The 12,742-nt window shown below is 41.4% G+C and overlaps 3 protein-coding genes across 3 annotated transcripts; all 3 read right to left on the bottom strand.

Annotated features, from left to right (window-relative positions):
- Positions 1-90: 90 nt before the first annotated feature.
- Positions 91-1,417, bottom strand: LOC122407689 (uncharacterized). Its single transcript, XM_043414056.1, has 2 exons — positions 1,258-1,417; positions 91-796 (listed from the first exon to the last, which is right to left on the bottom strand). Exons 1-2 carry the CDS (start codon positions 1,401-1,403, stop codon positions 133-135), a joined length of 810 nt encoding a protein of 269 aa, XP_043269991.1. The 5' UTR covers positions 1,404-1,417; the 3' UTR covers positions 91-132.
- A 311-nt stretch (positions 1,418-1,728) lies between these two features.
- LOC122407992 (leucine-rich repeat-containing protein 15-like) lies at positions 1,729-4,435 on the bottom strand. Its single transcript, XM_043414481.1, has 4 exons — positions 3,972-4,435; positions 3,576-3,879; positions 3,259-3,487; positions 1,729-2,341 (listed from the first exon to the last, which is right to left on the bottom strand). Exons 1-4 carry the CDS (start codon positions 4,179-4,181, stop codon positions 1,729-1,731), a joined length of 1,356 nt encoding a protein of 451 aa, XP_043270416.1. The 5' UTR covers positions 4,182-4,435.
- A 929-nt stretch (positions 4,436-5,364) lies between these two features.
- Positions 5,365-6,906, bottom strand: LOC122407993 (leucine-rich repeat-containing protein 15-like). Its single transcript, XM_043414483.1, has 3 exons — positions 6,678-6,906; positions 5,815-6,501; positions 5,365-5,726 (listed from the first exon to the last, which is right to left on the bottom strand). Exons 1-3 carry the CDS (start codon positions 6,904-6,906, stop codon positions 5,365-5,367), a joined length of 1,278 nt encoding a protein of 425 aa, XP_043270418.1.
- Between the last annotated feature and the right edge of the window lie 5,836 nt (positions 6,907-12,742).

Raw genomic sequence — 12,742 nt, forward strand, 5'->3', positions numbered from 1 at the left:
TTTGACTCGTTTCGTCGCTTTTCAATGTCTCCTTTGGCGAATAAAAATAACGGGGAGGTACTTTTACAACGAAGGAGGGAATTGAGTCGGCAATTGTAACGAAGAGGAAACTTCGACCTTTCTCTGTTCACATCAAACAATGTGGGGTTGAGTAGTCGGCCTGTAGGCACTTCTGGGCTCGCGAGGAAGCTCATGAATCACGATGCTCGTGTCTCTGTCATCACTTTTCCCCGTTCTGAGGTTATTTGCGTCAGAATCTTCGTCGTCTGTTGAGTGACCGTTTTTCGAGATTTCTCGGCGTCTTTTTCTCTTTGCGTTTGGCGTCTGAGGCCTTGGCCTTCTCTTCGAGTCGCCCGAACGTTCTTCGGATTCTGTGTCTCCTTTTACGACCGTTGACGCCTTGTTTTTATCGGCGTTTGTTTGAGCCGGGGATCCGCGCAACTGGGAACCCGTCGCTGACGCCACTGACATTACACTCGGCGAATAATTCCTCCTCGACGTCGAACGTATTCTTCGGCTCTGAAATCTCTCTTCGCGTTTCGAAAGGTTCTCCTCGCTCCTCGCACGATTACGCGTTCTTCTTGGACGCCTCTTTCGGCCCCTGAGACTGTCGAATGATCCGATTATCTGACGCGATAACGGATCCACCGTTATCGTATCCAAAGCGTCCAGGGATTGAGCCATTCGCGGCATTTGTACTGCTTCCTCGTAAGGGGGCGGGTTTATTAATTCCAGGGGATGAATTCGAGGCTCCGACGCTGCCAACTCACTCGCTGCTGCTTCCAGCTCCATATTCCTGTCGTGACAATTTTGGCTGGGTTTCAGTAATGATTTTGATGTGTAAACTATTCCACTGAACATGTATGTTATTTTTAGAATATGCTTTCAGAGAGTCGTGTTGTTTTATAATTATCGGCGATTCGTAATGGTTCGAGTATGGAAAACGAACTTTTTTTTCGTAAAAAGTCAATTACTGGCGCTGCCTAATTCCATCAGATTCTTTTTTCTACGCATTTCTGGTTCGGTGCCGAAAATTTACAAGTGTGTACAAGCAGACGACAGGGCTGTCGATGTACTTGTCCCGAGACTCGCCGAAACTTTTGAATTTTCAAGTCATCGTCAATGCCACGTAATCATAAAAAGTTGCGAAGAAAAGGGCGAAGCTTCTTTCATTCGTTTTTCAAAATAGACACTTTCTCGAATCGCTCAAATTTGGGCGAGGCAAATAATTGTTTTAAACTATAATTCTGTAAATACCTTCGTCGAAGTAATCGAAGTCTCTCGATACCTTCTTCCCTCTCGAGACGTGCTCTCTCGCGTCTAGCTTGTCGCTTCATGGTATAAGTGTGCCTCAGTGAAACCGATGTTCCTAATACGAGAACAACCACTAGTAAGATCAACATTGCGATGCCCCAAGTTCTATCTTTTTTGAGGTCGATATTATCATCCCAATCTCGATAGCAAGCGACTTCCCAAGAGAAACCGGAAACGTTGCTGGGGCTTTGGCAAATAAGACTCTCGGATTTCGTCTTCTCTGGCCACGTTGTAAGGTACGTGAAAGTCTGATGCAGCTGATGACAATCGCACCGCCATGGATTGTCCTCGACAATGACGTTTCGAAGATTTTCGTTCGATGCAAAAATCTCAAGATTCAATCCCTCGGTGAGTCTGTTACCTGAACAGAGATTCGTGAGTTGTTGGAAAAAATTGATCAAGGTTTAGAATGATTCACTGCTGTGGCGTACCTGATACATCGAGTTTTTGCAACGATGGAAGATGGGAAAAACTGTCGTTTGCTAATTCTACTAATCTGTTACGTTTGAGTATAAGATTTTTCAGTGTTACCGACTCGAATCGATCACAAACTCCCTCGAGGCGATTGTCACTCAAATCGAGTGTTTTCAATCTTGGTAAATCGGTGAAAATCTGTCGCGGCACGCTTTGAACATAATTCGAAGAGATATCCAAAGTCATGACTGTTGACATGATGTTTGGAAATTTTTCAAAGTCATTGTAAGAAAGATTCAAAATACGCAGATTGACATTCTCGCGAAACGTGAACGGATGCAGTCGAGCAATGCTGTTGGACGAAAGATCGAGTATTTCTAGTTTCGACAGACCCGCGAACGAGCTTCTGTTCACGACGTTGAGACCGTTGCTGTGCAAAAATAGTTGAGAGAGAACATCGTTTTTTGCAAATATACGATCCGGTAACATTCGTATTAGATTCTTCGACAATATTGCGTGAGTTAAGCCAGGAAAACCATGCAGACCAGGACGATCCAAATTGCATCCTGTGACATCGAGTCTTTTCAAATTTTTGTGCATCAGGGTCTCGTTTCTGAAAAATAATGACCATCGAAAGGGTATTAAAAAAATGAGGAAATTGCGTTCACGAATAATCTTAAGGAGGGTGGATCGCGACGATACAATTTTGCCATGCTAAACCATGTTAAAAATATTAAGAATTCCAAAATGATAAGAATTTAAGGAGGTTGAAATTAATGAATTGAAAATTTACGTGAATCTTCTTGAATAGCGCTTAATTATGTGTGAAAAATTTGGAGAGGTTTCACCGTCTAGTAATCGAGATATTCATTGTTGAAAATAACATGGGCTCTTATGGAAGCTTTCAAAAAATTGCAAACTTCAACAATAAATATCTCAATTTCACGACGGTGAATCATTGGCATATCCCGCCAAAAGTTTAATACTGTCTTAAGCTTTTTGTTTAAAAAAATGTAATGTGCAAAGTTGGAAAATAATTTTAACATAAGATACGCTTCAACCTCCTTAATAGAACTTGGCAAATGTGTTCTTTATAAATATATAAGACAATATAATTTTTTTTAGATTTTTCTACCACATAGCTCTCGAGTCATTGAACACTAAAGTTCACGTGTATAAGGATAGAGTTAACATATATACACAGTTACACATCTCGTGAATAAGAACTTCGATTTAATATGCGATAATCATGTGGTAAAAAAATGTGAAAAAAATGTATTTGTGCACTTGATGCCAAATAATGTTATCACGAAATTTGATCAATTTTTGGCCTTGTTTAATCAACAGCACTGGAATATTGATATCCAACGAAAATGTTTGTTCTTGATGCTATCCACTCGGTCGTTTAACTCATTGTTATTGTGTCGTGTTGTCTCGAGGAAAGTTTCAGTATGAGTCGGCCTCATTCATACTCGCTAAGTTTCGTTTTGCATGAATTCAAAAATAACCGTACGGTCGTTATGTATTTACCTACTACTGTAAACGAGCGTAGGATTGTTAGATAATTTCAGCTGTTCAAGGTCTGGTGCACCCTCGAACGTGTCCGGCTTTAAGTAATTGAGGGAACAATCGGACAGGTCCAGCCATCTCAATTTTTCACTTGTCAGTCGTTGAATACTCTTTAAAGGATTCCCTTCCAGGCTCAAAGTGACAAGTTCCGGAAGGCCTCTCAAGGACGCGCTAGTGATATTGTTAATTGCTGTAAAATTCGTCCTTATTTCTTCATACGTAATTTTCACGAAATCAGAATTTTTAAATGATAGACTTTAACGAGAGGAAAAACTCACAGCATTTGCTGGCATCCAGAGCGCGCAGAGCACCATTCGACAGCTCGTCAAGGCTGCTCAACGGATTTTGCGAGAGATAAAGTACCTTGAGGCCGGTCAGTTGATTTATCGCGACAATATCATAGATCTCCACTATTTTGTTATTGCTCAAATCGAGTTTGTGCAATTGCCCTAATTGATGAAGATCACTTGGCAACGATTCGAGTTTATTGTTCGCCAAGTTTAGGTATTGCAGTTCAAACAGATTGTTGATCTCGTCGGATATCGACGTTAGAAGATTTCTCGACAGGTCCAACTGCTGTACCTAGTAATCGGATCGTTTATTGAATGTCGCAATGAGGAAAATATATTTGTCGGTGATTCCGTCCCAACGTGACGAAAGAATGCGCAACTTACCAGATCACTGATGTTGCTGGGATAGCTCTCGATTTCTTGGCTCGAACAAATGATCTTCCGAGGCTCGTGGCTCAAAGAACACATACACCTCAAGGGGCACCGATCTTGAGCACTGATCGATGAAAAAATTGCGAGGAAGACGAAAAATGACAAGCGAACTTGGTATCGAACAGTGATGCGATCATTTTGATTTTTATTTTTTTCCATCATCTCGAACCGAGTTGTACGACACTATTGTCATGTCATATATTTCATCGCGCGTGACATCACTTCGTCATTGTAAAATAACAATAATATTCGAAAAAGTAGTGTGCTCTTGATCGAGCATATTTTTCGTGGATATTGAAAAACGTAAATCGGTCAAACTTTCGTCCTCGTTGTTGAAAAAACTTGAGCAACTTTCATGTTTTAAAACCTCAACTGTATAACGTTGGGGCGAATGTCCCATTGAGAATGGAAGGCATCCGGCGCGATTCGGTTGAAGACGCCAATGAGAAAACTAGCAACTAACTTATCTTTGATAAAGGCAACGAAGCTGACATACTCACGCTCGAGATAACTCCCGTGAGATAACAAATCGTTGGTGGGTGCGAGTTTTACGATATGACGGTCGATGTACACCTTTATTTGAGTAGAAATGAATTTAGTCAAAGCTGCTTGGCCCTCCGGTGAAAACGTATAGATGGCGTCCATGGTTCTGACTCGGAGTTGTAATCGATAGAATCACACTCCGAAGATTCCAAATTAACCTAAAAATCTATCCAAACTTGGACCATGTTGAAATACATTTTGAACATGGACTATAAACGGCAAACATTTGTTTGGCATTACTCGAATGGAGAAATTAGACATCTTTGGAATTGGTTGGAAAATAAATTTCTTTTGATTAAATGCAGTATTCAGTTTGTTTTTTTGTCTATCTCAGCGATGGAAATTTATCCGCATTTATATATAAAATAGTCGCGATGCTGCCGAAGAGACTTTGACAAATATATGCCGGTCGAATTAAATTTACATTTATTTCCAATATTCGTTGAATGGAAACGATTTCGTCACGTTTTGGCGAAGCGACTATAACCACAGTCGTATCGGATCTTCTATTAAACATATTAGAATGATCGATCGATCTTCCTTATCGTAAGCAGTCGACGAAAAGCAAAGAAAGAAGCACGAGAGAGAGGGAGGGATACGAGAAGGACAAGAAAATACGAGTAGAAACATTTATTAACCTTGATAACATACCTTAATTGACAGACAGAGAGTTTAACATGCCTAACAACGCGTAATTAACACCTCGAAAAACTATTAGAAGGCTACAAAAAACTGGTACTTCCGGAGGTAAAAAACAGCCAATAATGCAATGTTTTATATCTTCGTTGTTACAGTAAATGTGTTACGAAGAATTATTTTTTTTACACGTGTATATGATGTAAACGAAGGATGCTATGACGAGACAGAGGCCAAACGCGATTGAGACGATGATTAGCCAAATTTTGCTCGAGTCAGTAGAACTGTTAGACTTTAACAAGTCTTTCCACTCTTCTGAACAAAACTCCCACCATGTGTTACCCTTTGCCCTCTTGGGAGTGAAGCATATGAGACTCGTAAGGGCGGCCCTTTGTCCACGTTGTAACCAGGTATATAGAGGTAGAAGATCGGAGCAATTGCAGTGCCATGGGTTATCATCGAGTTCGATATCGACTAGAATTGTGGCATCGTCGAAGACAAGATCAGCTCCATGGGAAATCTTATTTCCTTCAAAGTACAAATATGAAATGAAAAACGTTGAGAAAAATTGGATTCGTATGTTTAATCCGAGCACTGAGTAGCTACGGCGGCATACCTTTCAGGCTCAAATCGGTCAAACTCGGGACCTTCGAAAAGCTATTCCGCTTTACTCTCGTCATATTGTTGAATCCAAGATCGAGTATGCGCAACGAAACCGATTTGAACTCGTCGCAATCTCCGTCAAAGCGATTTTTGCTCAAATCGAGCTTCCGCACTTTCGCCATATCCGACAAATCCCACAATCTTCGATTTTCGATTGAATTTTTCGCCAAATTCACATTTATCGCCGAAGTTTTCAAATTGGGCAATGCTCTTACTCGATTACCGCCAAGATTCAACTCGGAAAGGACAAAAAGTTTAGCAAATACAGCCTCCTCTATGGACGTTATTTCGTTCTCAGACAAATCAAGTTTTTGCAGATTTGGCTTCTCTTCGAACCAAGAATTTTTGATCCTCTCCAATGTATTGTTGCTAAGACTCAGGTACACGAGTTTCATATTATGTAAGAATATTTCGTTGGGTAATGTTTTCAGTTGGTTGCCACAGAGATCGAGATTTTGAAGATTCGGTAACCCATCGAAAGTCTCAGCAGGTATATCCATTAATTGGCAGTCTTTCAATACCAGCTCCGTTAAATTTTCACTCACCAAATGATCGATGAATTTCAAAGGATTTCCGGTTACGTTGAGAGTTCTCAACGATGGCAGTGAGTCGAATATGAGATGATCGACTCCACTGATCTCTAGAGATGATCATTTCAAATACATCAGCGACACAGCAGAAGGATTGAAGAACGATCAATCAGTTAATTTTGTTAACTGGCGTCATGTTGTTGGTATAAGCAGAAAGTTTTTGAGTGTGCAATCACACATTTTTTTTCATCAAAGTTTCGTTCTACTGTAGTATTTTAAACATTACCACAGTTATCAGCTTCGAGGGAGACGAGAGAGCGAACACTGATGCCTCTCAGACTTCTGAGCGGATTTTTCGTTAATTTAAGAAAATGGAGGTTGGGTAATTGGTTGATCGAGCTCGTGGATGGAATATTGCTCATGCGATTCCTCGAGAGATCAAGGACCTCCAGGCTCCTCAATTGGGCGAGTCTACTTGGTAAATCGGTTAGTCTATTATCGGCGAGATAAAGCATTTCAGTTTTTGGATGATGAAGGAATTCCTCTGGTACAGATTCGAAGGAGCGATGTTGCAGATCAACGATCGACGCTGGTTCGTCAGCCTGACGTTGAATTGTTCGGCTCGATTAACGATCGATTTAAATGGCGATTTGCCTTTGAAATCTGAGTCGTTAAATATTGGGGAATTTAAAATAACTGCTTACCGAACGGATGGACAGTTTCCGATAGTATCGTCTCAACGATTCGGGGCTGGAAATAGCCTCGATGTTAGACTCTGTACGGTCAGAATGACACTTCGAAGGAAACCACTCGAGCAATATCATTAATGACATATACGAGAGGGTAAAAAATTGGCCAACCGATTTCATCGCTCCAGTTTCAGGACCGTATTGCTCAACGTTTAAAAATCAAACGTGTATTTTTTCAGGTTAACTCTCAAAACATGAATTAGTAGAAACTCGTCAGCTGTAAGACAACTTCACGAGGTTCCAGCAGCATGATTTCAAAAATGATATTAAGATGATGGATCAGTCGGTAATCACACCTCGAATTTTTGAAATTGAAAGTCTTTGACATCGTTCGTCCGATTAAAATAATAAAAATGTCATCGTACGCAGCACGATCGCAAAAATCCGATGACATTTTTATTTTTTCGATCAGACGAACGATGTGGAAAAACTTCCTTTTCAAAATTTGCAGCTATCTCTCTCGCACTCACGGTTGTGATTACCGACTGATCCATCATCTTAAGGTAGATTAATTGGGGTCGATTTTTACTTCCTAATTAAAGATGTTATCACTCCAAATTAATGTCAGAGTTATTAATTCAAAATTGGAAATACATTTTTTAAATTTATCTTTTGGCGAATAAAATTACAAGCCATTTATCGAACGGGGGTCCCCATCACTGACTGAATCCAAAATTTCATTCGTTCCTGGCTAAAATACTATAGTTTTTTATGTGAAAAATTGCTTTAGAGAGAACAAAGGGAAAACACGAAGGGAAATGAATCAAGAAAAAAATGTTAATAAAAAGACAGAAGGCTATGACAGGAATGGGCCAAGTCAAGAAGAAACAAAATGCCGAAAATTTCGTTCAATCTTTAACGTAATATATCTTTATTACTAGTAGAACAATCGTCACGAATTTTTTCCCAGACCTTCATTATATACTTCATTTTTATTGTGTACTTTTTCGTAAACTTCGTAAGAAGCGTTCATTCGTTATATGGAAAGATAAAAGATTTTTCATGCATAGTCCCTATACCCCAGTGTGTTTTTCTTCATATTTAAAAACGTTTATCTAATTAACCAATAAGACGAACCCTTAAAAATTTGATATGCGTGTCAGTCGACTACCCATTTAAACTCTCTGTGAATTTCAAAACTTTTTTAAGAAAATCGTTTCGTGTACGAACTACAAAAACGATTTTCGGAAACCTCGATAAATGGTTGCGTCATTCCGAAAATACTCCGAGAAGTTTGCAACGATTTTTGATCGAGTCATTCGCTCGCTCTTCCGATATTTTTTTTTCCAACGCAGCAGCAATTTTTTTTCGTTTTTTCAAAGGAAAACTCGGTGGTTCGAACATTTGAATGGTCAGTCCGCTGGAAAATATAAGACATTAGATAAATACCTCGAGTATCTCAAAGCCGATATTGAGCGCGGTCGTCTCTGCCAGCAGGTCTAAGCCTCTCTTGGCTGACCCATGCGGATATTTTCTCCTTCCACGTTTTATATATCGACGTATACCTACAAACATCTATACATAGATATTACGCAGAGAAAAGTGGCCACAAAGTCGTACAGACGACGACAGCCACGACGACAAGAGCGCGGCTTTTTTATCGTAGCTTTTAAATCCCCCTGGAGGTCTATCGATTTATATCCTTGAGTCTCGACAGGATCCTCGATTTATTTTCAAGCTTGAAGATATTTGAGAAGAATCCTCTCCAGACTAATTACAGTAATAGCGTCAGAATAATAAATTCAATTGGTTTTATAAATTTATTAAAAGTTAAGCAGCCCCATAAAACGAGCTTTTAGAGAAATATCATTCTGTAAAATCGGTGAAAGTAACTAGAATCCTTCTGGTCACGAGAGCGTAAAAAGCACGCGGTTGTCCGACGAAGTTCAGTTATTTTTCGTTATGTCATGGAATTTCTCAAAAATGTGATTAAACTGTAAAGCGGTAAAATGAACGACGTACGTACGCATCCGTACGAAAAATACTCGGGTTAAAACGAAAAATAAACGTGACACTATATTCCGAAGCTTGCGAACAACAAAGAGAATGGAAAGCAGGAAAAATCAACCCTCCGAAGCCCTTTCATTAAGGTCATTTTGTTGGCAGTCGTTCGAGGGTTGCTCCAACCCCAGCGTCCTCAATGTTTCGAGGTGGTGAAGCGTGTGAGGGTAAAAAAGCGGAGATTTTATCCGCGCAGGTCAAGCAGAGAGAATTCGCGATAAAAACCTTTTTTGCGCGTCTCTCCGTTTGATCTCGCGTATGGGAGCCAATGGAAGGGCAGGTCACACCCTTTTCAAGGGGTGTGAGCAAAAACGGTTTAGCCGGCGCCGGCGCTTAGCTCCGGGCTTATCCGGTTCGCCCTCCAACGGACTTGTACATCGAGAGATGGAGGTGGGTGGTTGGTCGCAACCACAATTCTCAATCCTACCTGTTGATGTCTCGAGCCAACCCCTTTAGCAGCGATTTCACAAATCCACGGCTTTCCAAGCCCTGCGTTGTTGTTCAATGGTCACGCCTTCCGTTTTCCTTCCTCATTTAATTTTGCCAATTGTTCTTCCTTTTTCTCATTGGACACGCTTTTGCGATTCCTCGCGTATCTTATATGACTCCGCGGTTGACTTGCGCAAGCAGATGAATCGAATAGTGAGCAATTCTTAATGGAATTTGACTGAAATCACTGAGTTCGTGTTTTCTGTCTCTATTTCATTTTTACCCGATCTTGGGTGATCCGCATCGCCGGAAATCTGTAAGTTGAGGAGCTACGATGATTGATTTCACGAAATGCGACATCGCGAATTTACAGGGGACGACTTAAGAAATGAAAGAAAAACAATGGTAAAAAGGTTGCTCGAGTGTAGGAATAGATAGCTATAATTAAAATTCGATCAGGTCCCGTTGCAGAGCCAGACCCTCACAAACGTAGGCAGGGTTCAGTGAAATCGAGTTTTCTTATTCAGTTATAGATAAAGGCGCGGCCGAAGAAGTTTACTCATACATACTTCTCGTTGCGAGAGTCGAATGAAACGATGAATAAAAAGAGAAGGAGCGAGAGCGAAGGAAAGGGACAGAGTGCTGGGCTCGGCTCGGAGGAAAAGAGAGCTTGAGATGTTAGGGGTTGTGAGGGATCGTGAGAGGGGTTGAAGAAACACATAATACACCGCGGGAGGTTCGAGCGAAGCGAGTTTTTACAAAAGGGAAAGAGAAGGAGAGAATAAGAAGAGAATTTAAAAAAAGTGCTATCTTTGCGCTTCGGGAGGGTGGGTAACCGCGGAGAGAGGGTGAGTTCGGTGCCTTTGCTACTGTGTTCGCGGTTATATATTTTTAACGCCTTCATTTCCGCCACAGAGACACCGGAAATAGCGGTACGATACCTCGCGGTGTTTCAAGTATTGATCAGTTCGGTCTGGGTATCCACCCACTGGGAGTCGGGGGAGGGGGCGGATGAGGTGAAGGAGAACGGGGCGGTAGCATCGCCGAGCGAGTACTCGCGCTTTCCTTCTTCCCCCTCCTCCTTCTTCTACTTCTCTCAAACTCGAAGAAATATAGACTGCAACTGAGTCGCCTGATACAGAGCTTTTCTCCTATTTTCTGTCTCGATACTTCTTCCACTTCTTCATCTTCATCGTTTTATTCATCCGGAGCAAGAAAATGCGAATGAAAGAGCTTCGAAATTCTCGTCCTTTACTTTTGCCGCTAGATGCACGTTGAATATTCAGCACGATTCGTATATAATGGAGCATCAAGATTTTGGAACTTTTCACATCGAGGTTTGTCCATGTAGAAAGTAGCCGGGCTAGTCCATCGTTAGAGAACAACGTCAGCGGAGTTTTTCGGCCTATTTATTCGCTCGCACACTACGGACGATTTGAGGCATACTGAAACATTCCAGCGCATCCTCCTTCGATAATATCATTCGTGACGAAGGTAATCCTCATTGAATCTCCTCAATTGTCAGTAATTTTAATCCCTTAATTTGCGGTTGAATGACGATGCTTTGATTAAAATTCGAGTACAGACGTTTAGGATACGAAATTCACGGATATTCTCGCACAGTCAGCTTATAGCGATGGAATATGATAAATACGCGCATATGTATACAATGCGTGGATAGGATACTGTGACCCAAAGTACGGGCTTGGAAACAATTTTATTCCCTCGTGGTTGACTATCTTCACCCACGATTTAGAGTGAACAAGAGAAAGATAAAATAAAAGAGATGGAGAGAGAAAGATCGTGTATTTCCCTTCTCGGTCTTTAAGCTCCGGGGTATAAATAGCGGCTTATCTTTTGTCGGCTTCGACGTCGCGTCGTACTCGTTCTCGTCGTTGCTCCTCTCATCCCAAGCATCCTTGTCAGTCTGCACAAAGCCAAAATCTCGTAGGCGAGCTCGCAGTAGGTCTGCTATATTGTCACATCCATAGATATATTTGAATAAAATGGATGTATAAGCTTCGTAACATAGTTGCAATCGCAAGCTTTTACCCCCGCCCCGCCTGTTGGTATAGAATCCCGCGGACCTTTGTAACCCCATGGCTGATGGAGCTAAGGGGTTTCTCACTCCCTTAACTCCACTCGGTTCCGCCCCTTTAAAATACGTCTTTTGAAATGTGCACTCGTAATTGCTCTGGCATCTACCTAAATCAAATCCCGCCAGCTTCTATATCTCACAGCTGGAAAGCTTTTCCTCCTCTTTCCATGCTTTTCTACATTCATGTGTAAGGTTCTCTTCCTTCCGCCGATCGATCGAATCGTTATTTTGACGTTCGATTGTCGGGGCCTCTAATTTCAAATTCGATCAAACACAAAGCTTGTGTTTTGATACGTAAAAACACAGCTGTCATCGGAGGAAAATGCGAAGCGTGATATTCGCTGATTGACGTCCCACCTTGACGACATTTCCATAGCACCATGCACGCTTCTGTTTATCTGTGAGTCCCAGTAATGAGAATACTATAAATTGAAGTTTATCAATTGACTCCCTCGGTCTGCTCGAGTGCAAACTAATCAAGTTTTTTAGACGTTAACGTTTGTTTTAAACGACACGAAACATCGCGTTCAATCGATAGAGTTTCTTGAGCGTTTTGCAAGCTCGTCAATAGGAGTTGGCATAACTCATCAGCCACTGCTTAGCAAATTGGCTTTCCATATCTGTTCATTAGTTCCTACCGCTTTTGTACAGTGTTGAAGATCACTCACGAAAATGCTCATGATTTTTTTCTCCACCGGTATTCTCACGTACTTGAAAAATAGCGAATTGTAAATCGAAAAACAAAATGGAACTGATGAACCAACGCTTTGATGGAACGAACGTGGATCAAGTCAGACGCGAATGTCGCAGAATTTGTGTACGTTACAGGGTGGTGGATTTTCGAATGGAACGGGCCTTCGGTGATTCGCGGTTCAGTGCGCCCTTAACAAGATCAGACGAGAGAGAGAGAGGCACGCAGGAAGCTTGGTTACACAGAAGAAAGAGGAGAGCAGAGAGAAAGGGGTGAGGAAACGACGTGGCTACGGTTCACACACGTAGAATTCGTGATCGTACTCAGCGGAGATTTCGACGACGACGCTGGCGATGACGAGGGAAAGACGGAGAGAGAAAACT

The sequence above is a fragment of the Venturia canescens genome, chromosome 3 (assembly GCF_019457755.1).
Source record: "Venturia canescens isolate UGA chromosome 3, ASM1945775v1, whole genome shotgun sequence".
NCBI classification, from domain to species: Eukaryota; Metazoa; Arthropoda; class Insecta; order Hymenoptera; family Ichneumonidae; genus Venturia; species Venturia canescens.